This window comes from Cherax quadricarinatus, chromosome 15, assembly GCF_038502225.1.
Source record: "Cherax quadricarinatus isolate ZL_2023a chromosome 15, ASM3850222v1, whole genome shotgun sequence".
NCBI lineage: Eukaryota > Metazoa > Arthropoda > Malacostraca > Decapoda > Parastacidae > Cherax > Cherax quadricarinatus.
The window spans coordinates 37,203,989-37,223,887 of NC_091306.1; the positions used below are offsets into that span (position 1 = coordinate 37,203,989).

The 19,899-nt window shown below is 38.1% G+C and overlaps 1 protein-coding gene across 3 annotated transcripts in view; it reads left to right on the forward strand.

The window, feature by feature from the left end:
• Positions 1-19,899, forward strand: part of LOC128692049 (uncharacterized) — a 766,247-nt gene that overhangs the window by 606,095 nt on the left and 140,253 nt on the right. For all 3 annotated transcript variants that reach the window (XM_070085289.1, XM_070085290.1, XM_070085291.1), the window contains 3 exons: positions 2,549-2,720; positions 8,236-8,356; positions 10,747-10,980. In XM_070085289.1, the coding sequence (XP_069941390.1) occupies positions 2,549-2,720; positions 8,236-8,356; positions 10,747-10,980 (527 nt within the window). The remainder of the gene's footprint in view (positions 1-2,548; positions 2,721-8,235; positions 8,357-10,746; positions 10,981-19,899) is intronic.

Genomic DNA, 19,899 nt, shown 5'->3' on the forward strand with positions numbered 1-19,899 from the left:
TATAGGTGTCAGCCAGTGTGGACACACAGGTATAGTCCCATGCTAAGAGCTTGCCATTCTTCCAAGGATAGATGGTGATCCCGTCGGGGCGGTTTGCTGGGTTGTGGGTATTGTTTGCTGCAAGTGATCGTGGCTCCCTCTCGGCAGGGCATCCAGCTGTAGCAAGGGTTCTCTTAATGATGTCATTGACCTCATTGTGTCTTGCATGCCAGCCCTTGGTTTTGGAACAGTTAAGACCATGTAGACCGTATTGGTCTGCTTGCACTTCGCTGCAAATACACATATATTCTGTGTGAATTGGGGCAGCAAGGCGCAGAGCCACTGCAATACGGAGGGTCTTAGGGTCGAGTCGCGTTCCCATTGCCGATATGGGAACTGTTTGGAGGAAGTCCCCGGAGTGAGGTGCACTCACAGCCTGGAGACGGGCAATCTCCCTATCTGATGTTGCAGCCCTGAGCATGTTGGCAAGCACCTTTTCAGCAATTGGGCTATCCCAGCTTGACTGTTTGTGAGCCAGTGCTGCACTAGGGTTTGGTGCTGGAGCAGCAAGAGTCTCCCATTCGGTGATGGCACTGACATAGCTAGGGTCTTCTATTCCTGCTGAGTCACTGAGGGTGTCAGGAAGAATTTGTCTTATCAACTCGTTTGATGCAATGGAAGAGGATAGGAAAGCTGGTAGAGCAATCTGGGAGGATCTGCGTACTCCTAGCCCTCCAAGCCTGACCGGAAGTGAGGCTTGCAACCACTGTCCATCGTCAAGGGAAAGATTCAATACACTCTCTAGCATGGCCTTCAGGAGAGAGTCATATTCCTTGAGTTTTGGACTGCTGAAGGCTGGGGAGCATCTCAGAAAATAGGTAAGTTTTGGGGTTGACAGGCACCTGGTGAGTAGGTAGAAGGCATCGTGTGTGTCAATGTCTTTCATCCTGCTTTCCATCATCCGGAGGTCTGAGACTTTTTTTCCTAGGACCAGATCGATGGCATTGGACCCAAGAGGAGCACCGAGGAGAGTGCTATTGGCTGGATCAATGGCTCGTGCTCCTGGTAAAACGGTACTAATATTCTGGATCAACTGTTGATTGGTAGAAACTATTTCACATTTGGTGGGGTTTAAAGAAAGGCCCAGGCTTTCTCCCATGTCTTTAATTTTACTGATGTCCTCCAGGAGAGATTCTGTTGTGCCAGCCAGGGTACCGTCGTCCAGGAACCAGATATTGAGCTCGCTGGAGAGTGCCTCCGTGACTTCCTTGATATATATATATATATTTATATATATATATATATATATACATATATATATATATATATATATATATATATATATATATATATATATATATATATATATATATATTTTCTTTTTTTTCAAAATTTCTTGGACACGAGCACCAATTCAGATTTTGGCCTTGGACCCTGAAGGGTTAAAAGATGCCAATTTCCAAATAGGGTCCAGAATAAACAAGACAAACATTCCTGGCACTAAAATAACATTTCCTCTGTTCATTAGTCACATCCCCACGCCCCTCTTACATTTCTTTTGCTTTCCACTTTGAATTTTTTTCTCTCAAAAAATAGAAGATTTACTGTTATGCAGACTACTGCATTAGTGTAGAAATGGTATAAATAATATCAGCGCACTTGTGAAAGAATATTAGGCTCACCAGTTCATGTGTATTGGACACTTGACATGATTTGTTTACTTCTGAACTTTGGCAAAAATCAAACATTTCTGCTACTTCGAGCTCAATTTCAAGGCACTTTTCATTGTGAAACCAATCAAAATCATCACAATTTCTGTAATATGTCTTCCATTTTATAAAATGAGACCAGGAAAACTAGAATGCAACAATAAATACTATACGAAAATACAATACAAAGTCGCTGTTTTAAACCAAAATCAGTCAAAGTTTTTTTTTCTCATTATGCACTGTGTGCTTCAGGATTTTTTTTATACTGTATGCACTGACCACATAGACCCATTCTTTCATATGTAGGCCTACCATCTGTCTTGCTAGATTTGAAGGTGCTAGAATTTAGGTGTACTAGTGCATCAATAACCCTGAAAGGGTTAACAATGATTCGTCTAACACTGCATTTTCAGGAACGTAACTACCATCTTAATCGATTGTCTACTGTACTTGAATTGTTGTGTGTGCACTTCTACCAAAAGAACTGTTGAATAAATGTTTGTTAATGTGTGTAATGTTTTGGTCATCCCAACTTGGATGATGGTGTCTGATATGATTAAAATAATTTGCTTAAGCATTGCAAATTTTGTTGCAACACTTTCTTTTTACAGATTGACAATGTATTGCATTAATTAATACTATTGTATAAGAACTATTTTGAGTAGTACTGTACAGTAATGCATTTTGACTGTTTACTTCAGTTGAACTGATATTACATTTTCTTGATTTGTGCTCAGAATTGCAATATTTTACACTCAGTTTGATCTTGTGGTAAACTTGGACTATTTAAACCAAGCTTGATGGATGCTTCCCTATAATACATTATAGGTTCATCAATAAATGACAGTGTTTTGTTGCAGTGAATGTGTTTGAGTTGTTTACGAGAGTGCAGCAGTTTGGTGGGTACGAGGCTGTTGGAGAGAAAAAACACTGGAAGCAGTTATATGAAGAGATGAGTGGCAACTCTAACTCCTCTAATCCTCCACAAAGTGCACAGTCTTTCTCCAGCATATTGAAACGACATTATGAGAGGTACTAGTAGTTTATGACGATCAGTCATTCAAATTAATTTATGCAATATAATGTTCATGTTCATCCATTTTCATATATTGATAATTTTTTAAGGCATAAAATTTAGTAGCCTTCATACGATTCTTGTTTTACTAGAAAATATATGAAGAGGTGTTTTTTATTAAAGACTTAGAAGCTGTGTAAACAACATAAATAAGATTTTAGGAAGTATGTTTTGACTGATTATGTGTGAGTGAGGTGAAAGTGTTGAATGATGATGAAAGTATTTTCTTTTTGGGTCACCATGCCTTGGTGGGAGACGGCCAACTTATTGAAAAAAAAAAATTGTCCAGTCTTTTTTTAAATGTGTACACTATTCAATATTCCTAAGATATAGTGAGCAAAATTATATGAAACATAAGAACATAAGAAAGAAGGAACACTGCAACACGCCTACTGGCCTATGCGAGGCAGGTCCAAGTCTCCCACCAGCTTAAGCCAACGCCTTGACCTAGTCAGGTCAGTCACATCACTTAAGGGAGGAGCACGGCATCCGACCTAGTAGCACAAGCTAGTCAGGTCCAACTCACACCTTCCCACACCCACTCATGTATTTATCTAATATATTTTTAACCCTTTGACTGTTTTGGTCGTATTTATACGTCTTACGAGCCAGTGTGTTTGACATATTAATATGCCAAAATTCTACCGGGTTTAAATCAAGCAGAGGAAAGCTGGTAAGCCTACATGTGAGAGAATGGGTCTCCATGGTCAGTGTGCGCCATATAAAAAATATCGGGGAGCCAGTGGTGCATTGTGGGAATGCCATTTCAGTAGTCCTTGTTGAGCATGCCTAGCAGTAAGAAATATGTGACTCCTCAGCAAATCTGGGACACTTCTCTTCCCAAGTGATCGCTCTAACACAGATGGAAGTGTCAATGAAGATCATTTTCATGGTTTTGAGGAGTTTGTGACCGAAAGCAATGTCCCCGGGCCCCTTACATTTCTTTTGCTTTCCACTTTGAATTTTTATTTTCACAAAAAACAGAAGATTTACTGTTATGCAGTCTGCTGCATTAGTGTAGAAATGGTATAAATAGTATCAGCGCACTTGTGAAAGAATATTAGACTCACCAGTTCATGTGTATTGAACGCTTGGCATGATTTGTTTACTTTTGAACTTTGGCAAAAATCGAACATTTCTGCTACTTTGAGCTCAATTTCAAGGTACTTTTCATTGTGAAACCAATCAAAATCATCTCAATTTCTGTAATATGTCTTCCATTCTATAAAATGAGACCAGGAAAACTAGAATACAACCATAAATACCATACGAAAATACAGTGCAAAGTCGCTGTTTTAAACCAAAAACACGGTCAAATTTTATTTTCTCACTACGCACTGTGTGTTGCAGGATTTTTTTTATACTGTGCACACTGACCACATAGACCCATTCTTTCATATGTAAGCCTACCAGCTTTCTCTTGCTAGGTTTGAAGGCACTAGAATTTAGGCCAACTAGTACGTCAATAACCCTGGTGCGTAAGCTGTACTAGTACGTCGGAAACCCTGAAAGGGTTAAATTAAAGAGGGCAATTTTCTGTTTGGTATAAGGCCAAAAATAAAATTTTAGGGCCAGTACTTACCGAGATATAAGACTATAAATTTGGCTGTGGATGCTTGCCTGACAGCAACATCCAGTCCTGCCACTTGCAGAAGGTTGCTGATTTAGCTTGTTTCTCGTTTTTGTTTTAATTTATATAATTTTTATGTTCTGATAATTACAATTTATAATAGTTCTTGTGATTTCATAGACAATCTTTATTCTGACACTAATATTATGTACTGTAATGGTACTCAAATTGTAACAATCACACTGACAGGTGAACATTTTAACCTGCCCTGGTCATTTACTATTGTGTAGAAATATATATATTTATAGGTCTCAGCAATGTTTTAGACACACTGGAGTATGAAACTCCTTGAAGCATGATGTTATGACAAGGGTCAGAATGTGCCCTGCTGGAAGGAACCTTGCCTTTATATATTTTTACTCTTGCACACAAGAATGTGTTTGTATGTCTGTCTGTCAGTCTATCTGTCTGCCTATCTGTACATCTATCTGTCTGTCTGCCTAGCTCTGCTTATCTGTCTGTCTAGTTCTGCTTATCTGTCTTTCTGTCTGTCTGTGGGTGTCTGTCTTTCCATCTGCTCGTCTCTGTCTCAGGGAGCGGCTAGTAAACCTGTTGGTTTGTGGTGTATGGGCGGCTCCCTGATTGCTGAGCAAGTAATGCTGCTATTATTTGTGTCATGTTTATTTATGTCTTATACCTACACTGTATAGTACTTGGCCTGGAATTTTTGGGTTATCCTAAGTAATTTACATTATGTATAATAACTGTATTTATGAGTACATGTGAGACAGAGATACAGATAGACAGTGATATAGGCAGATAGACAGCTATAGATAGACAGAGATATAGACAGACAGACAGAGATATAGACAGAGATATAGACAGATACAGACAGAGACAGCCAAAGCCAGCCAGCTAGCCAGCCAGCTAGCCAGCCAGCTAGCCAGCCGAATACATAAGAACATAAGAAAGAAGGAATACTGCAGCAGGCCTACTGGCCCATGCAAGGCAAGTCCATGTCACCCCTAGCTTAGACCAATGACCCACCTAGTCAGATCACATCCACTGAAAGAAGGAGCACGACATCTGACCCAGTAGTACAAGCTAGTCAGGTCCAACTCACACCCACCCACACCCACTCATGCATTTATCTAACCTATTTTTACTTTCCTCTAGAAATGTGAGTGTTAATATGACATGGCATCAGTGATTCACTGGTGTTTGCCACATTATTTGCTCTAGCTGGCACTCAGTTGAACTGGTGCTCCCACAAGGTACTAAGTGGTCCCCAATTTTTTTCATAGTATGCACACTGAGTGCATAGACCCATTCTTTCATGTCTAGGCGACTCAGGCCTATCACACCAAATTTGAAGGAATGAAAAATAAAACATTGATCTACGTTTGGAGCCCACCACACGTGAACGTATATCTATGTGTGGACAGTTTAAGGGTTATGTGTATTCTAACCTAATCACTCTGTAATTTGGCCGTGGCACTATCACTATCACCACCAATACCACCACCTACTGATGCCTGTTGTCTATCCATGCCAAGTGTAGCCACATCATCCTTCACTTTCACTGACTGTTCCTGGTGTAGGGCCACGGGATGCACTCTGGGATGTACTCCGGGATGTACTCTGTCCCCTGGGCACTGCATAGGGAACACTACCCGAGAGCATGCGGCGGCATATATTCTTCTTCTTCTTCTTATGACCAGAGCTTTGGTAAGATGGGGAAGGAAGAAGGATGGGTAAGGATGGAAATATTGGAAAAGGGTGGGAGGGGAGAGAGAGGTAGGATATAAAAGGTAAGTGGCGTATATACCGATGCTTTACTGGTGAATATGATTCATCACTATCACTACTCGAATGATTGTCAAGAGCAATATAATCACAGTCCACATCACTATCATCATCATTACTGAAATCTGAAGCCTGGCCACGCAAAAATATTAGTTTTCTCTTGCGACAAGGCACAACTGAATGTGACCGAGACGTGCCCACACCAGAGGTAGAAGGTTGAGGATCTTCAGGATTTTCTGCACTATTTTTGATATCCTGGTCATTGCTTTCAGTCACTGATCGATCAAAGCCATAGAATTCTTCCTCTTTTCCACATCCATCAGAGTCAGAACTATCAGTTATGAAGAGGAGAGTCCCAAATCACCTCAGAGTGAGAGTTGCCTTGCGGTGAGGCATGGTGAACAAAGGTTACTGAGGCAGCGTTCCCACAGTACCATGCGGGCACCTAGAATTTTTGTTTATGGTGCACGCACACCACGCAGACCCGTTCTTTCAGATGTAGGCCTACCAGCCTTCTCGTGCTGAATTTGATGCCGTTAGAATTTTGGTGTAGATCTACGGTTTGTACCCTCAACGTATAGCCATAGATCTATGGCACGGACCCTGAAAGGGTTAAAATGTTTTAACATGTAAACCACACATTGTAAGTTTTACAGGGAAATAAATATTTGTATTTGTATATGTTTATTTTGCATATGATTTTTGCTTCATCTGCAGATATGTTCATTTAGTTTTTTATTCCTTTTGGCAAGTTATTTACATTGATTAGAAATGTCACTGGAATAAACACCAGTCCCTGGGGTACCCCACTAGCAACAGTACCCCATAAGGGCATTTACCTCGTATCATTGTTCTCCTATTTCTTTCAAGCTGGAAAACTCTCATTCACTGTAATAGTCTGCTTGGTTTCCATGTTCAACTTTTGTAATGAGTTCTAGAGACCTCTTCAAAATGTGTGTGTGTATATGTATGAATTATTTTTTTTCAACAAACTAGCCATCTCCACCAAGGTAGGATGACCCCAAAAAAGAAGAAACACTTTCACCATTATTCACTCTATCACTGTCTTGTCAGAAGGGCACTAATACTACAGTTCAAAACCTGCAGGCACTTTACTTCCCACCTCCAGAATTCAAGTCTGGTTAATTGGTTTTCCTGAATCCCTTCATATATGTTACCTTGCTCACACTCCAACAGCACGTCAAGTCATAAAAACCACTTGCCTCCACTCCTATCCAGCACGCTTACTGGATGTCTAAGCCTCTCATATACAAAAACCTCCTTTACCCCCTCCCTCCCAACCTTTCCAACAACAACCCTTATCCCTCCTTCCCTCCACTACAGTTTTATACGCCTTCCAAGTCATTTTGTTCCAACGTCTAAATGTCTGGACCACCACAACAACCCCTCTTCAGCCCTCTGCATAATACTTTTAGTAACCCTGCACCTCTTCCTAATCTCCAAGCCACACATTCTCTGAATAATACAGTATTCACACCACATACTGCCCTCAGACACAACATTTCCACTGCCTCCTGCCTCCTCCTTGCTGCAACATTCATATCAATTTTTTATTCATTATAAAATTTGAAGTTTGGGTAACTGAGTGTAATTTTGAATGGTATAAATTATTGACAAGATGATAAATAGACACTAATGCAATTAAATTAGAGCTTCATTGAAGATGTTTTGCCCAGGCAGTGTTTGCCAATAAGGGACTCCCTGTATTAACTTTAAAATTCTTTAATGTTTTGTGCAGAAGAATTTCTGCAGGAATTTATTTTTTTTATTACATTTTCTCCAAGTGGCAACATTTTATTTGTCTTTTGGGGAATATCTTTAAAAATGTTAACATGGGTTGTTTTGGTAGTGTGATAGAGAATACATAATAGGACACTCATTACTAAAGAACAGTAAATTATACTCCATGTTATTTCCTCATCTCTTGTGGCCAACTTTTTGTAAAAAACAGCACATAAAACATCTACGAGGCAGTTCAAGGTGCAGTATCTGAAAGGTTTGCTGTTTGTGGTACATGTACTTGTAAATAGAAAAACTTAAATATTGTATATAGTAATAGCAGTTGTTCTCTTCAGATTATTGTTACCGTATGAGAAGTTTTTACTACAAGAACAGAAGAAACTGTTAGGAATTGGCCCAGTGAAAGCATCCAAGGTTAAATCTGAACCAGGTGAACCCTCTGTATCCATCCTTCAAGTAAGTTGCCCACACACACACACACACACGCACTTGTTAGTACTTCATCATTCTACACTCTCCAATTAAACAATTAACTTGTTTTTTATAAAACAGAATGAAAAATTCAAGACTATATTGTATTTTCAGGCACTATGAACTCTCGCAAGTATATTACTGATATAAAGATATAAAAATGTTGATATAATTTATGCGGTGAAACACGAGAGTCTGTCTGCTGAAGAATTGCTGTATCCACAATACATAATTAATATATACTCTGAAATTATTGTTTTATTGGACACACAAATATGAAACAGAGCCTAATGATTTTCATAGTTTGATATTATGCCTACATCTCAAATGGCAGTAGTTTTCTTTATTTTCTTTAACTATAGTATGGTTCCATATTTTCTACCTTTTATTGCTGAATGAGTTTTAAGTATTTCACTCTGGTTAACCATCCAGTGGCATACCATTATTTTCATGTTTAGTTATATAGTTATATCCTGCCTATTACCTAACTTACAAGTAGTGTGATGCGACTTTTTCCTAACTTTTGTAGTAAATCTGTAGCATGGTTGATATTTCTTAGTAATTTTAGTTGATATCTTTTTCAGGGTATATGTTCATCTAAGTAGCTATCACTAATATATTGGAATGAGTCCATGATGTTTCTTCACCTAGCATGATGGTATAACATTGAGAAGTATTTCTAATTTGAATCTTCATATACTGTGTGCTTTTAAATTTAAGTAGGTTAAGACCTAAGGTCCACAAGGGTTCTCAGAATTAATGTATTTTATATCTAAAATCTACAAATCTTTTGAAAAGACTCTTAGTAACAGGTAATCTCAAATGAATGATATGTGTTTGTTGATGGTATAATTTATCTGAAGAATAAAAAGACACAATTCTTAGGCTGGAGCAATACACAAATATCCCACATTTAGGAGAGGGAGAGTAATGATCATATTTCACTCTGACTTAGACTATTGACAAGTCACACTGAGGGAAGAAAGCCAGAGTATATATATGAGAGGGGAGTGGAGGAAGAAGAGAGAGGTGGCAGTGGTAAAAGCAATAGTAGTATGAGTAGTAATGATAGTAATGAAAGTGCCAGTAGTAGTAGTGGTAGAAGCTGCAGTAGTGGAGCAGTGGTAGAGGTAGAAATAAGAAGGTATTGGAAGTAGTATAAATAAGAAAAGAGGGAAAAATTGTGGCAGACAGTATAGTAGTAATGAAGTAGTAGCAGTAGTTGTAGTAATAGTAGTAGTGATGATGGTAGTGGCAATGAATAAGAGGAAGAGAAGAGAGGAGCACTGCAGGAGAGCTACTGGCCCATAGGCATACACAAAAATCCTGCAAGATAAGAAAAAAAACATAAGACAGAACCCACCAAGACAGATAACAAGAAAGGCAATCAAATTACAAAAAAATTGAAGCAGTAAGGAGAGGAGGAGGCAAAGGTCAGGTCAAATCATAAATAAGTCTTCTGAGTGTTACATCCTCAACTTTCCTGTATTTTTCTTGTCTTTCTTGTCTTCTGCCCTGGTAGGTTTTGTTTTTAACCTATGGCTTAGTAGCTCTCCTGCAGTACTCCTCTCTTGTCTTGCTTTTATGTACTGCTGCTGACACCCATGCTATCCTCATAATTTTTCCCTTAATATTCCACTTATACTACCTCTACCACTGCTTCACTACAATTACTTCTTCCACTACTACTATTATTGCTGCTGCCTCCACCGCTGTTGCCAACAACAACTTCCACTATTACGTCTTTCTGCTTTGCCCCACCCATCCCACCCACTCTTGTATATACACGTATTCTGGCTTTTTACCCTTCATACTTTAGTGTGACTTGTCAGCGGTCCAAGTTGGGGAGAAATGTTATTACTTTCCCTCTTATAGCTACAGGTTATCTGTGCATAGCATCTCTGAAATTATAAAAGTATAATTATTTTGTGATGCTTAGAGTGCATGTAGAATAAATATTTTTGAACTATGCTTGAAGAGTAGGACATTATCTTATGAAGGTATTAGCTCATAAACCTGAAATTAGTTATATCAGCTAGAAACACAGTACATTAAATTTTCATTTGTGAAAATTGATAATGTGATCAAGTAATGAAGGTATTTTTTTATGAAGCCTTGTTTACCTAGAGTAAAAGTCACATGGATTACTGAATTGCAGCAATTTTCTCATAGCATCAATCTTAGTTTTGTTGTTGAATGAAAAGAACACATTACAAAGGATAATCTTAGATTACACATAAGGTAACAGAGAATATATATACATAAAATGAGGATAGTAAGTAAAGTGTTTGCTCCTTGCTTGGGCAAAGGGTAGAGTCTAGATGATGAGGAATGTGGTGGGAGTGGTGGTGCATGATGGGTGTTATTTCTCACAGCAGCATGTGCCAAGTGACACCAAGCCCTCTCTCAAGTTTTCGGGCAGCTGTCCTCAGTTGCTGCCTCCCCACGTTCCTCCTGGCCACCATGGTGGGGCACAGGAGGCACATGGGTTACCCAGTGGGCCTCACTCTGGGCCTTTAGGTGCCTCACCACCTGTGGGTACACCACCCCAAGCTAGCCCTGCACCACCCACCTCTATCAGTCCTCCAACAACACCTACAGAGTTGGCGGTAAGTTGACCTGCAGTGCCCTCTCACAGCCTGCTGCCACTGCCTGGTGACCTGGCTTGGTATGCCCTAACCCCATCTCCTGCTTGATCCCTGCCCACTGGGCATGACATGGAGCACACTCCTAGCAATGTGTAATCATTATCTTCAACAAATATTATGTAAATAATTTTTGACATACAAAAAGGGTATTTTGTATATAAAGTTGACCTGCATAACCTTAAGGCTATGATTAATAAAGTTAGCAAGAAGCTCAGTGTTTAGTTAGTGTAGGACCCAGTAAATACTAGAATAATTATCAAGCTGTGATGTTTACACAACATAGAACCCATAATTACCTATAGGTCATCTTCTCTTGCCTGCAGTATTAAGGTGCATGCTAGCTCACTTTTAGCTTTTTAGTAATAATTTATTTGCATTGTATCTAAAATTCTTTCACTGCATGACAAGATTGAACTAACTAGGCTGTATTGTATTTTGCATGACTTAGCTTTAACATCCCATGTTGCTGAAAGTGAGATGTGGATACAAGGTTGCTGCCATACTCCTAGTATCAGCATTGTTTTAACATTCACTCATCAAACAGTATGTTATATAAAATGCACTATTACTAATAGTGCATTTTATATTTATATTAACGTATAAATAACACTTAACACAAGCACATATAAATTTAGTAGTTGCACCCAGGACACTGGACTACTATAATAGTAAATAATTTCTATTTATTAAATTTTCATCTCAGTATTCTAGATGAGAAAGGTTTAAAAAAATGTTTATTTTCAGACAGTGTTTGTAAATACCTTGATCACATTGAAGAAGTTAAAAAAAAATAATTTTTTTTTAATATTAGGATGGGGAGGGCAATGATGGGTAGTATTCTCAAAGAATTAAAGTGAAAGAGCACAGAAAGTAATTTAAAGTTGGTAAGCAATGAGCCAGGTGGATATTTTGGTGGAAGAGCTTGTATGGATCAGGTACAGTGGAACCTCTACTTATGAGCGTGTCCACGTGCGAGTTTTTCCAAATACGAGCAGTTGATGGGTCGATTTTTTGCTTCCATACGCAAGCAAAATTTCCACAAGCGAGCAGACCTCAAGGCAGGTTCCTTGACACTGGTGAGGGGCTCTTGCTCTTGCTCTTGATCTCGGGAATTGTATCTCATTTGTTTGTTGGACTATCTTATTGAAACTTGGGCAATGTATGATGGAAAGATGCTTCTTAATGTACACCAAAAATGAAAGAAATCTAAGCATAAATAATGGAGTTCACTTTTCAGCAATTAATTTCGAATGGTTTTTATGGTTGTATTCTCGTTTTTTTGGTCTCATTTGATAGATTGGAAGATAAATTACAGAAATATATATGATTTTGATTGCTTTCACAACGAAAAGTACCTTGAAATAGAGCTCAACCTAGTAGAAATGGTCCATTGCTAGGCTGTTTCAGTGTAAACAAATGACGTCACAGTAAATCTTATATTTTTTGTGTGAATAAAAATTACAAATTATTTATATAATAATAATGAGGTAGTAGGTTGGTAGACAGCAACCACCCAGGGAGGTACTACCGTCCTGCCAAGTGAGTGTACAACGAAAACCTGTAATTGTTTTACATGATGGTAGGATTGCTGGTGTCTTTTGTCTGTCTCATAAACATGCAAGATTTCAGGTATGTCTTGCTACTTCTACTTGCACTTAGGTCACACTACACATACATGTACAAGCATATATATACACACCCCTCTGGGTTTTCTTCTATTTTTTTTCTAGTTCTTGTTCTTGTTTATTCCCTCTTATCTCCATGGGGAAGTGGAACAGAATTCTTCCTCCGTAAGCCATGCGTGTTGTAAGAGGCGACTAAAATGCTGGGAGCAAGGGGCTAGTAACCTCTTCTCCCATATAAATTACTAAATTTAAAAAGAGAAACTTTCGTTTTTCTTTTTGGGCCACCCTGCCTTGGTGGGATACGGTCGGTGTGTTGAAAGAAAGAATAATAATAATGATAGAAATCTAAGCATAAATAATGGAGCTCACTTCTCAGCAATTAGCCACCCCTTAGTGGTATTTTCGTATGGTTTTTATGGTTGTATTCTCGTTTTTTTGGTCTCATTTGATAGAATGGAAGATATATTACAGAAACAGATATGATTTTGATTGCTTTCATAATGAAAAGTGCCTTGAAATTGAACTCAACCTAGGAGAAATGGTCCATTGCTTGGCTGTTTCAGTGTAAACAAATGTCCATTCCAATATGCAGTCGTGAATGGGTTGACATATTTATACAATAAGGAATAACAGTAAATCTTATATTTTTTGTGTGAATAAAAATTACAAATAATTTATATAATAATAATAATAACAATAATGATGATAATAATAATAATAATAATAATAATAATACTGTACATATAATAATAATAATATACAATAATAATAATAATAGTAGGTAGTAGGTTGGTAGACAGCAACCACCCAGGGAGGTACTACCGTCCTGCCAAGTGAGTGTAAAACGAAAGCCTGTAATTGTTTTACATGATGGTAGGATTGCTGGTGTCTTTTGTCTGTCTCATGAACATGCAAGATTACAGGTACGTCTTGCTACTTCTACTTACACTTAGGTCACACTACACATACATGTACAAGCACATATATACACACCCCTCTGGGTTTTCTTCTATTTTCTTTCTAGTTCTTATTCTTGTTTATTTCCTCTTATCTCCATGGGGAAGTGGAACAGAATTCTTCCTCCGTAAGCCATGCGTGTTGTAAGAGGCAACTAAAATGCCGGGAGCAAGGGGCTAGTAACCTCTTCTCCTGTATATATTACTAAATGTAAAAGGAGAAACTTTCGTTTTTCCTTTTGGGCCACCCCGCCTCGGTGGGATACGGCCGGTGTGTTGAAAGAAAGAAAGAAAGAACAATAATGATGATAATAATAATAATAATAATAATAATAATACTGTACATATAATAATAATAATATACAATAATAATAATAATAGTAGGTAGTAGGTTGGTAGACAGCAACCACCCAGGGAGGTACTACCGTCCTGCCAAGTGAGTGTAAAACGAAAGCCTGTAATTGTTTTACATGATGGTAGGATTGCTGGTGTCTTTTGTCTGTCTCATAAATATGCAAGATTACAGGTACGTCTTGCTACTTCTACTTACACTTAGGTCACAATACACATACATGTACATGTTTATTTATACACACTCATCTGAGTTTTCTTCGATTTTATCTTAATAGTTCTTGGTCTTATTACTTTTCCTTTTATATCCATGGGGATGTGGAATAAGAATCTTTCCTCCGTAAACCATGCGTGTTGTAAAAGTCAACTAAAATGCCGGGAACAAGAAGAAGAAAATTGTCAGAGTGGGAAGTCTGAATGTGCGTGGATGTTGTGCAAATGATAAGAAAGAGATGATTGTGGATGTTATGAATGAGAAGAAACTGGATGTCCTGGCTTTAAGTGAAACAAAGCTGAAGGGGTGGGAGAGTTTCAATGGAGAGGAATAAATGGGATTAGGTCAGGGGTTTCAAATAGAGTTAGAGCTAAAGAAGGAGTAGCAATAATGTTGAAGGATAAGCTATGGCAGGAAAAGAGGGACTACAAATGCATAAATTCAAGGATTATGTGGAGTAAAATAAAGATTGGATGTGAAAAGTGGGTTATAGTAAGCGTGTATGCACCTGGAGAAGAGAGAAGTGTAGAGGAGAGAGAGAGATTCTGGGAAATGTTGAGTGAATGCGTGGGGAGTTTTGAATCAAGTGTGAGAGTAATGGTGGTTGGGGATTTCAATGCTAAAGTGGGTAAAAATGTTATGGAGGGAGTAGTAGGTAAATTTGGGGTGCCAGGGGTAAATGTAAATAGGGAGCCTTCAATTGAGCTATGTGTAGAAAGAAATTTGGTAATAAGTAATACATATTTTATGAAAAAGAGGATAAATAAATATACAAGGTATGATGTAGCACGTAATGAAAGTAGTTTGTTAGATTATGTATTGGTGGATAAAAGGTTGATGGGTAGGCTCCAGGATGTACATGTTTATAGAGGGGCAACTGATATATCAGATCATTATTTAGTTGTAGCTACAGTTAGAGTAAGAGGTAGATGGGAAAAGAGGAAGGTGGCAACAACAAGTAAGAGGGAGGTGAAAGTGTATAAACTAAGGGAGGAGGAAGTTCGGGCGAGATATAAGCGACTATTGGCAGAAAGGTGGGCTAGTGCAAAGATGAGTAGTGGGGGGGTTGAAGAGGGTTGGAATAGTTTTAAAAATGCAGTATTAGAATGTGGGGCAGAAGTTTGTGGTTATAGGAGGGTGGGGGCAGGAGGAAAGAGGAGTGATTGGTGGAATGATGAAGTAAAGGGTGTGATAAAAGAGAAAAAGGTAGCTTACGAGAGGTTTTTACAAAGCAGAAGTGTTATAAGAAGAGCAGAGTATATGGAGAGTAAAAGAAAGGTGAAGAGAGTGGTGAGAGAGTGCAAAAGGAGAGCAGATGAAAGAGTGGGAGAGGCACTGTCAAGAAATTTTAATGAAAATAAGAAAAAAATTTGGAGTGAGTTAAACAAGTTAAGAAAGCCTAGGGAAAGTATGGATTTGTCCATTAAAAACAGAGTAGGGGAGTTAGTAGATGGGGAGAGGGAGGTATTAGGTAGATGGCGAGAATATTTTGAGGAACTTTTAAATGTTGAGGAAGAAAGGGAGGCGGTAATTTCATTCACTGGCCAGGGAGGTATACCATCTTTTAGGAGTGAAGAAGAGCAGAATGTAAGTGTGGTGGAATTACATGAGGCATTACATAGAATGAAAGGGGGTAAAGCAGCTGGAACTGATGGGATCATGACAGAAATGTTAAAAGCGGGGGGGGGGGGGATTATAGTGTTGGAGTGGTTGGTACTTTTGTTTAATAAATGTATGAAAGAGGGGAAGGTACCTAGGGATTGGCAGAGAGCATGTATAGTCCCTTTATATAAAGATAAAGGGGACAAAAGAGATTGTAAAAATTATAGAGGAATAAGTTTACTGAGTATACCAGGAAAAGTATATGGTAGAGTTATAATTGAAAGAATTAGAGGTAAGACAGAATGTAGAATTGCGGATGAGCAAGGAGGCTTCAGAGTGGGTAGGGGATGTGTAGATCAAGTGTTTACATTGAAGCATATATGTGAACAGTATTTAGATAAAGGTAGGGAAGTTTTTATTGCATTTATGGATTTAGAAAAGGCATATGATAGAGTGGATAGAGCAGCAATGTGGCAGATGTTGCAAGTTTATGGAATAAGTGGTAAGTTACTAAATGCTGTAAAGAGCTTTTATGAGGATAGTGACGCTCAGGTTAGGGTGTGTAGAAGAGAGGGAGAATACTTCCCGGTAAAAGTAGGTCTTAGACAGGGATGTGTAATGTCACCATGGTTGTTTAATATATTTATAGATGGGGTGTAAAAGAAGTAAATGCTAGGGTGTTCGGGAGAGGGGTGTGATTAAATTATGGGGAATCAAATTCAAAATGGGAATTGACACAGTTACTTTTTGCTGATGATACTGTGCTTATGGGAGATTCTAAAGAAAAATTGCAAAGGTTAGTGGATGAGTTTGAGAATGTGTGTAAAGGTAGAAAGTTGAAAGTGAACATAGAAAAGAGTAAGGTGATGAGGGTATCAAATGATTTAGATAAAGAAAAATTGGATATCAAATTGGGGAGGAGGAGTATGGAAGAAGTGAATGTTTTCAGATACTTGGGAGTTGACGTGTCGGCGGATGGATTTATGAAGGATGAGGTTAATCATAGAATTGATGAGGGAAAAAAGGTGAGTGGTGCGTTGAGGTATATGTGGAGTCAAAAAACGTTATCTATGGAGGCAAAGAAGGGAATGTATGAAAGTATAGTAGTACCAACACTCTTATATGGATGTGAAGCTTGGGTGGTAAATGCAGCAGCGAGGAGACGGTTGGAGGCAGTGGAGATGTCCTGTCTAAGGGCAATGTGTGGTGTAAATATTATGCAGAAAATTCGGAGTGTGGAAATTAGGAGAAGGTGTGGAGTTAATAAAAGCATTAGTCAGAGGGCAGAAGAGGGGTTGTTGAGGTGGTTTGGTCATTTAGAGAGAATGGATCAAAGTAGAATGACATGGAAAGCATATAAATCTATAGGGGAAGGAAAGAGGGGTAGGGGTCGTCCTGAAAAGGGTTGGAAAGAGGGGGTAAAGGAGGTTTTGTGGGCGAGGGGCTTGGACTTCCAGCAAGCGTGCATGAGCGTGTTAGATACGAGTGAATGGAGACGAATGATACTTGGGACCTGACGATCTGTTGGAGTGTGAGCAGGGTAATATTTAGTGAAGGGATTCAGGGAAACCTGTTATTTTCTTATAGTCGGACTTGAGTCCTGGAAATAGGAAGTACAATGCCTGCACTTTAAAGGAGGGGTTTGGGATATTGGCAGTTTGGAGGGATATGTTGTGTATCTTTATACGTATATGCTTCTAAACTGTTGTATTCTGAGCACCTCTGCAAAAGCAGTGATAATGTGTGAGTGTGGTGAAAGTGTTGAATGATGATGAAAGTATTTTCTTTTTGGGGATTTTCTTTCTTTTTTTTTTGGGTCACCCTGCCTTGGTGGGAGACGACCAATTTGTTGAAAAAAAAAAATAATAATAATACAATAATAATAATAATTAATAATAATAATGTAATATGTATAATAATAATACATATATAATAATAATGTACTACATATAATAATTATAATAATAGACGATTTCAAAAGGCCGTCACTAGATGGCAGTGTTTACCACAACAGAGAGGGAGCGGTTGTGGCTGCCTCCATCTGTTACATAATGACATATTTTATTCATTCTAGAGTATATATCGTGATTCTGTGTTATTTATATTGTCTGTTATGTCATATTAGATGAACTGTGATATATAAATAAGCCGTATAGATGATACAGGTCTGCCATCACAAATCCGGCAATCAGTTATTCGGTTCCTTCAGTTATTCGGCACTAATTTTGGCTAGCATAATTTCAAATTTCCAGGGTGGCCACACCAAACTGCTGGTGCTGTCTGGTGGCGCTACTTGCTGCATAAGTCATTTCAGTTTCTTTTTCTCCATTTATTGTTTTAACCTGCTTACTTTTAGCCCTAGCCATGGTCCCAATGAATAAAAGAAATGCTTCTCATTATGTAAAGCACCTACACAGTACATTATCCATTAAAGATAAGGTGGCTTTGAAGCCACTGTCGGTTGCAATGAGCTCAGTCTCATGAAGCAGGAGAATATGCTTTATTATTATGCTAATATCAACACTACAGCTTATTTGCCTATCACAGATGATCTAATATGACATAATAAACAATATAAGTAACATAAAACATGTTTGTCTAATTAATCATCATAAAACATGTTAAATACTCCAGAATGAATAATATTTGGCATAACACTGAGAACTTCGACGGAGGTATGAAGAGGATATGGTATACAAATACCATTCTCCTATCCCTGTCGTGGTGGCTTATATTAGAGAAAATGGAGTGTACCACAGGGCTAACTGTGATATACACTCGTACTGCACCATAAACCTGAAACAAAAAATTTATTTTCTCTATATAGATTACCACACACAGCAGCATTTGTGTAGAGAACCTATGATAACCCAAAAAAGTCAGACAATGTGGCTTACTTCTAGTACCTGGCTTGGGTTAGCCATACATGATTTTTGGTAAATATTCAATTCCCAGCCAGGGTAGAAACATTGGGCGTGTTTCTTTACACCTGTTGTCTATGTTCACCCATCAGTAAATGGGTACCTGGGTGTTAGTCAACTGGTGTGGGTGTTATTCTGGGACAGTGACCTAATTTGCTTGAAATACTCAGCATAACAAGTGGCTTTCTATATAGTAGTATGTCACTGATGTCAGCTACGTCTGTATCCCGTGTACATGTACATGTAGTAAATAAAGATTATTATTATTATTATTATTATTATTATTATTATTATTATTATTATTATTATTATTGTTGTTGTTGTTGTTGTTGGTATTTTCTCAATTGTTTGTTGGGTTATCTTATTGAAACGTCGGCAATGTATGATGGAAAGATACTTCTTAACGTACACCAAAAATAAAAATCAGACCATAAATAGCGGAGTTCACTTCTCAGCTATTAGCGGCTGCTTAGCGGTATATTTTTGTTTGGTTGTTATGGTTATATTTTCATTTTTTCTGTCTCATTTGATAGAATGAAAGATATATTACAGAAATAGATATGATTTTGATTGCTTTCATGACGAAAAGTACCTTGAAATTGCGCTCACAATAGCGAAAATGTTGTATTCTTTAGCGAATCTCAAGAGTAAACAAATGACGTCACCGTCCAATACCTGTCCGCCTGCCAGTCCAAATTCCAATACGAAGATAATGGGTTGACATTATTTATACAATTATTACAATAATGCAGTAGTCTGCATAACAGTAAATCTTCTATTTTTTTTTTTTTTGTGAATAAAAATTCCAAATGGTAAGCAAGAGTAATATAAGAGGGGCCTGTAGCCGTGACTAATGAACAGAGAAAATGTTATTTTATTGCCAGGAATGTCTGCATTGTTTATTCTGGACCCTATTTTGAAATTGGCATCTGTTGAAATTTGTGTGAAATTGGCCAAATTTCCAATTTCTGATCACTATATTGGGTAGTTGAAATAAGTGAATAGGCGGTTTCTTGTACTCAGTCGACAGACAAGAAGTAAATAAGTTTATTCAGGTATACACAAATACAGTTACATAGATTATCATACATAGCAGTGTATGTATAGAGAACCTAGGATAACCCAAAAAAGTCAAAGTGACTTATTTCCAGTAGCTAGCTTGGGCTTGCCATATATGATTTTTGGTAAATATTTTTTTTCTCAGTTGTTTG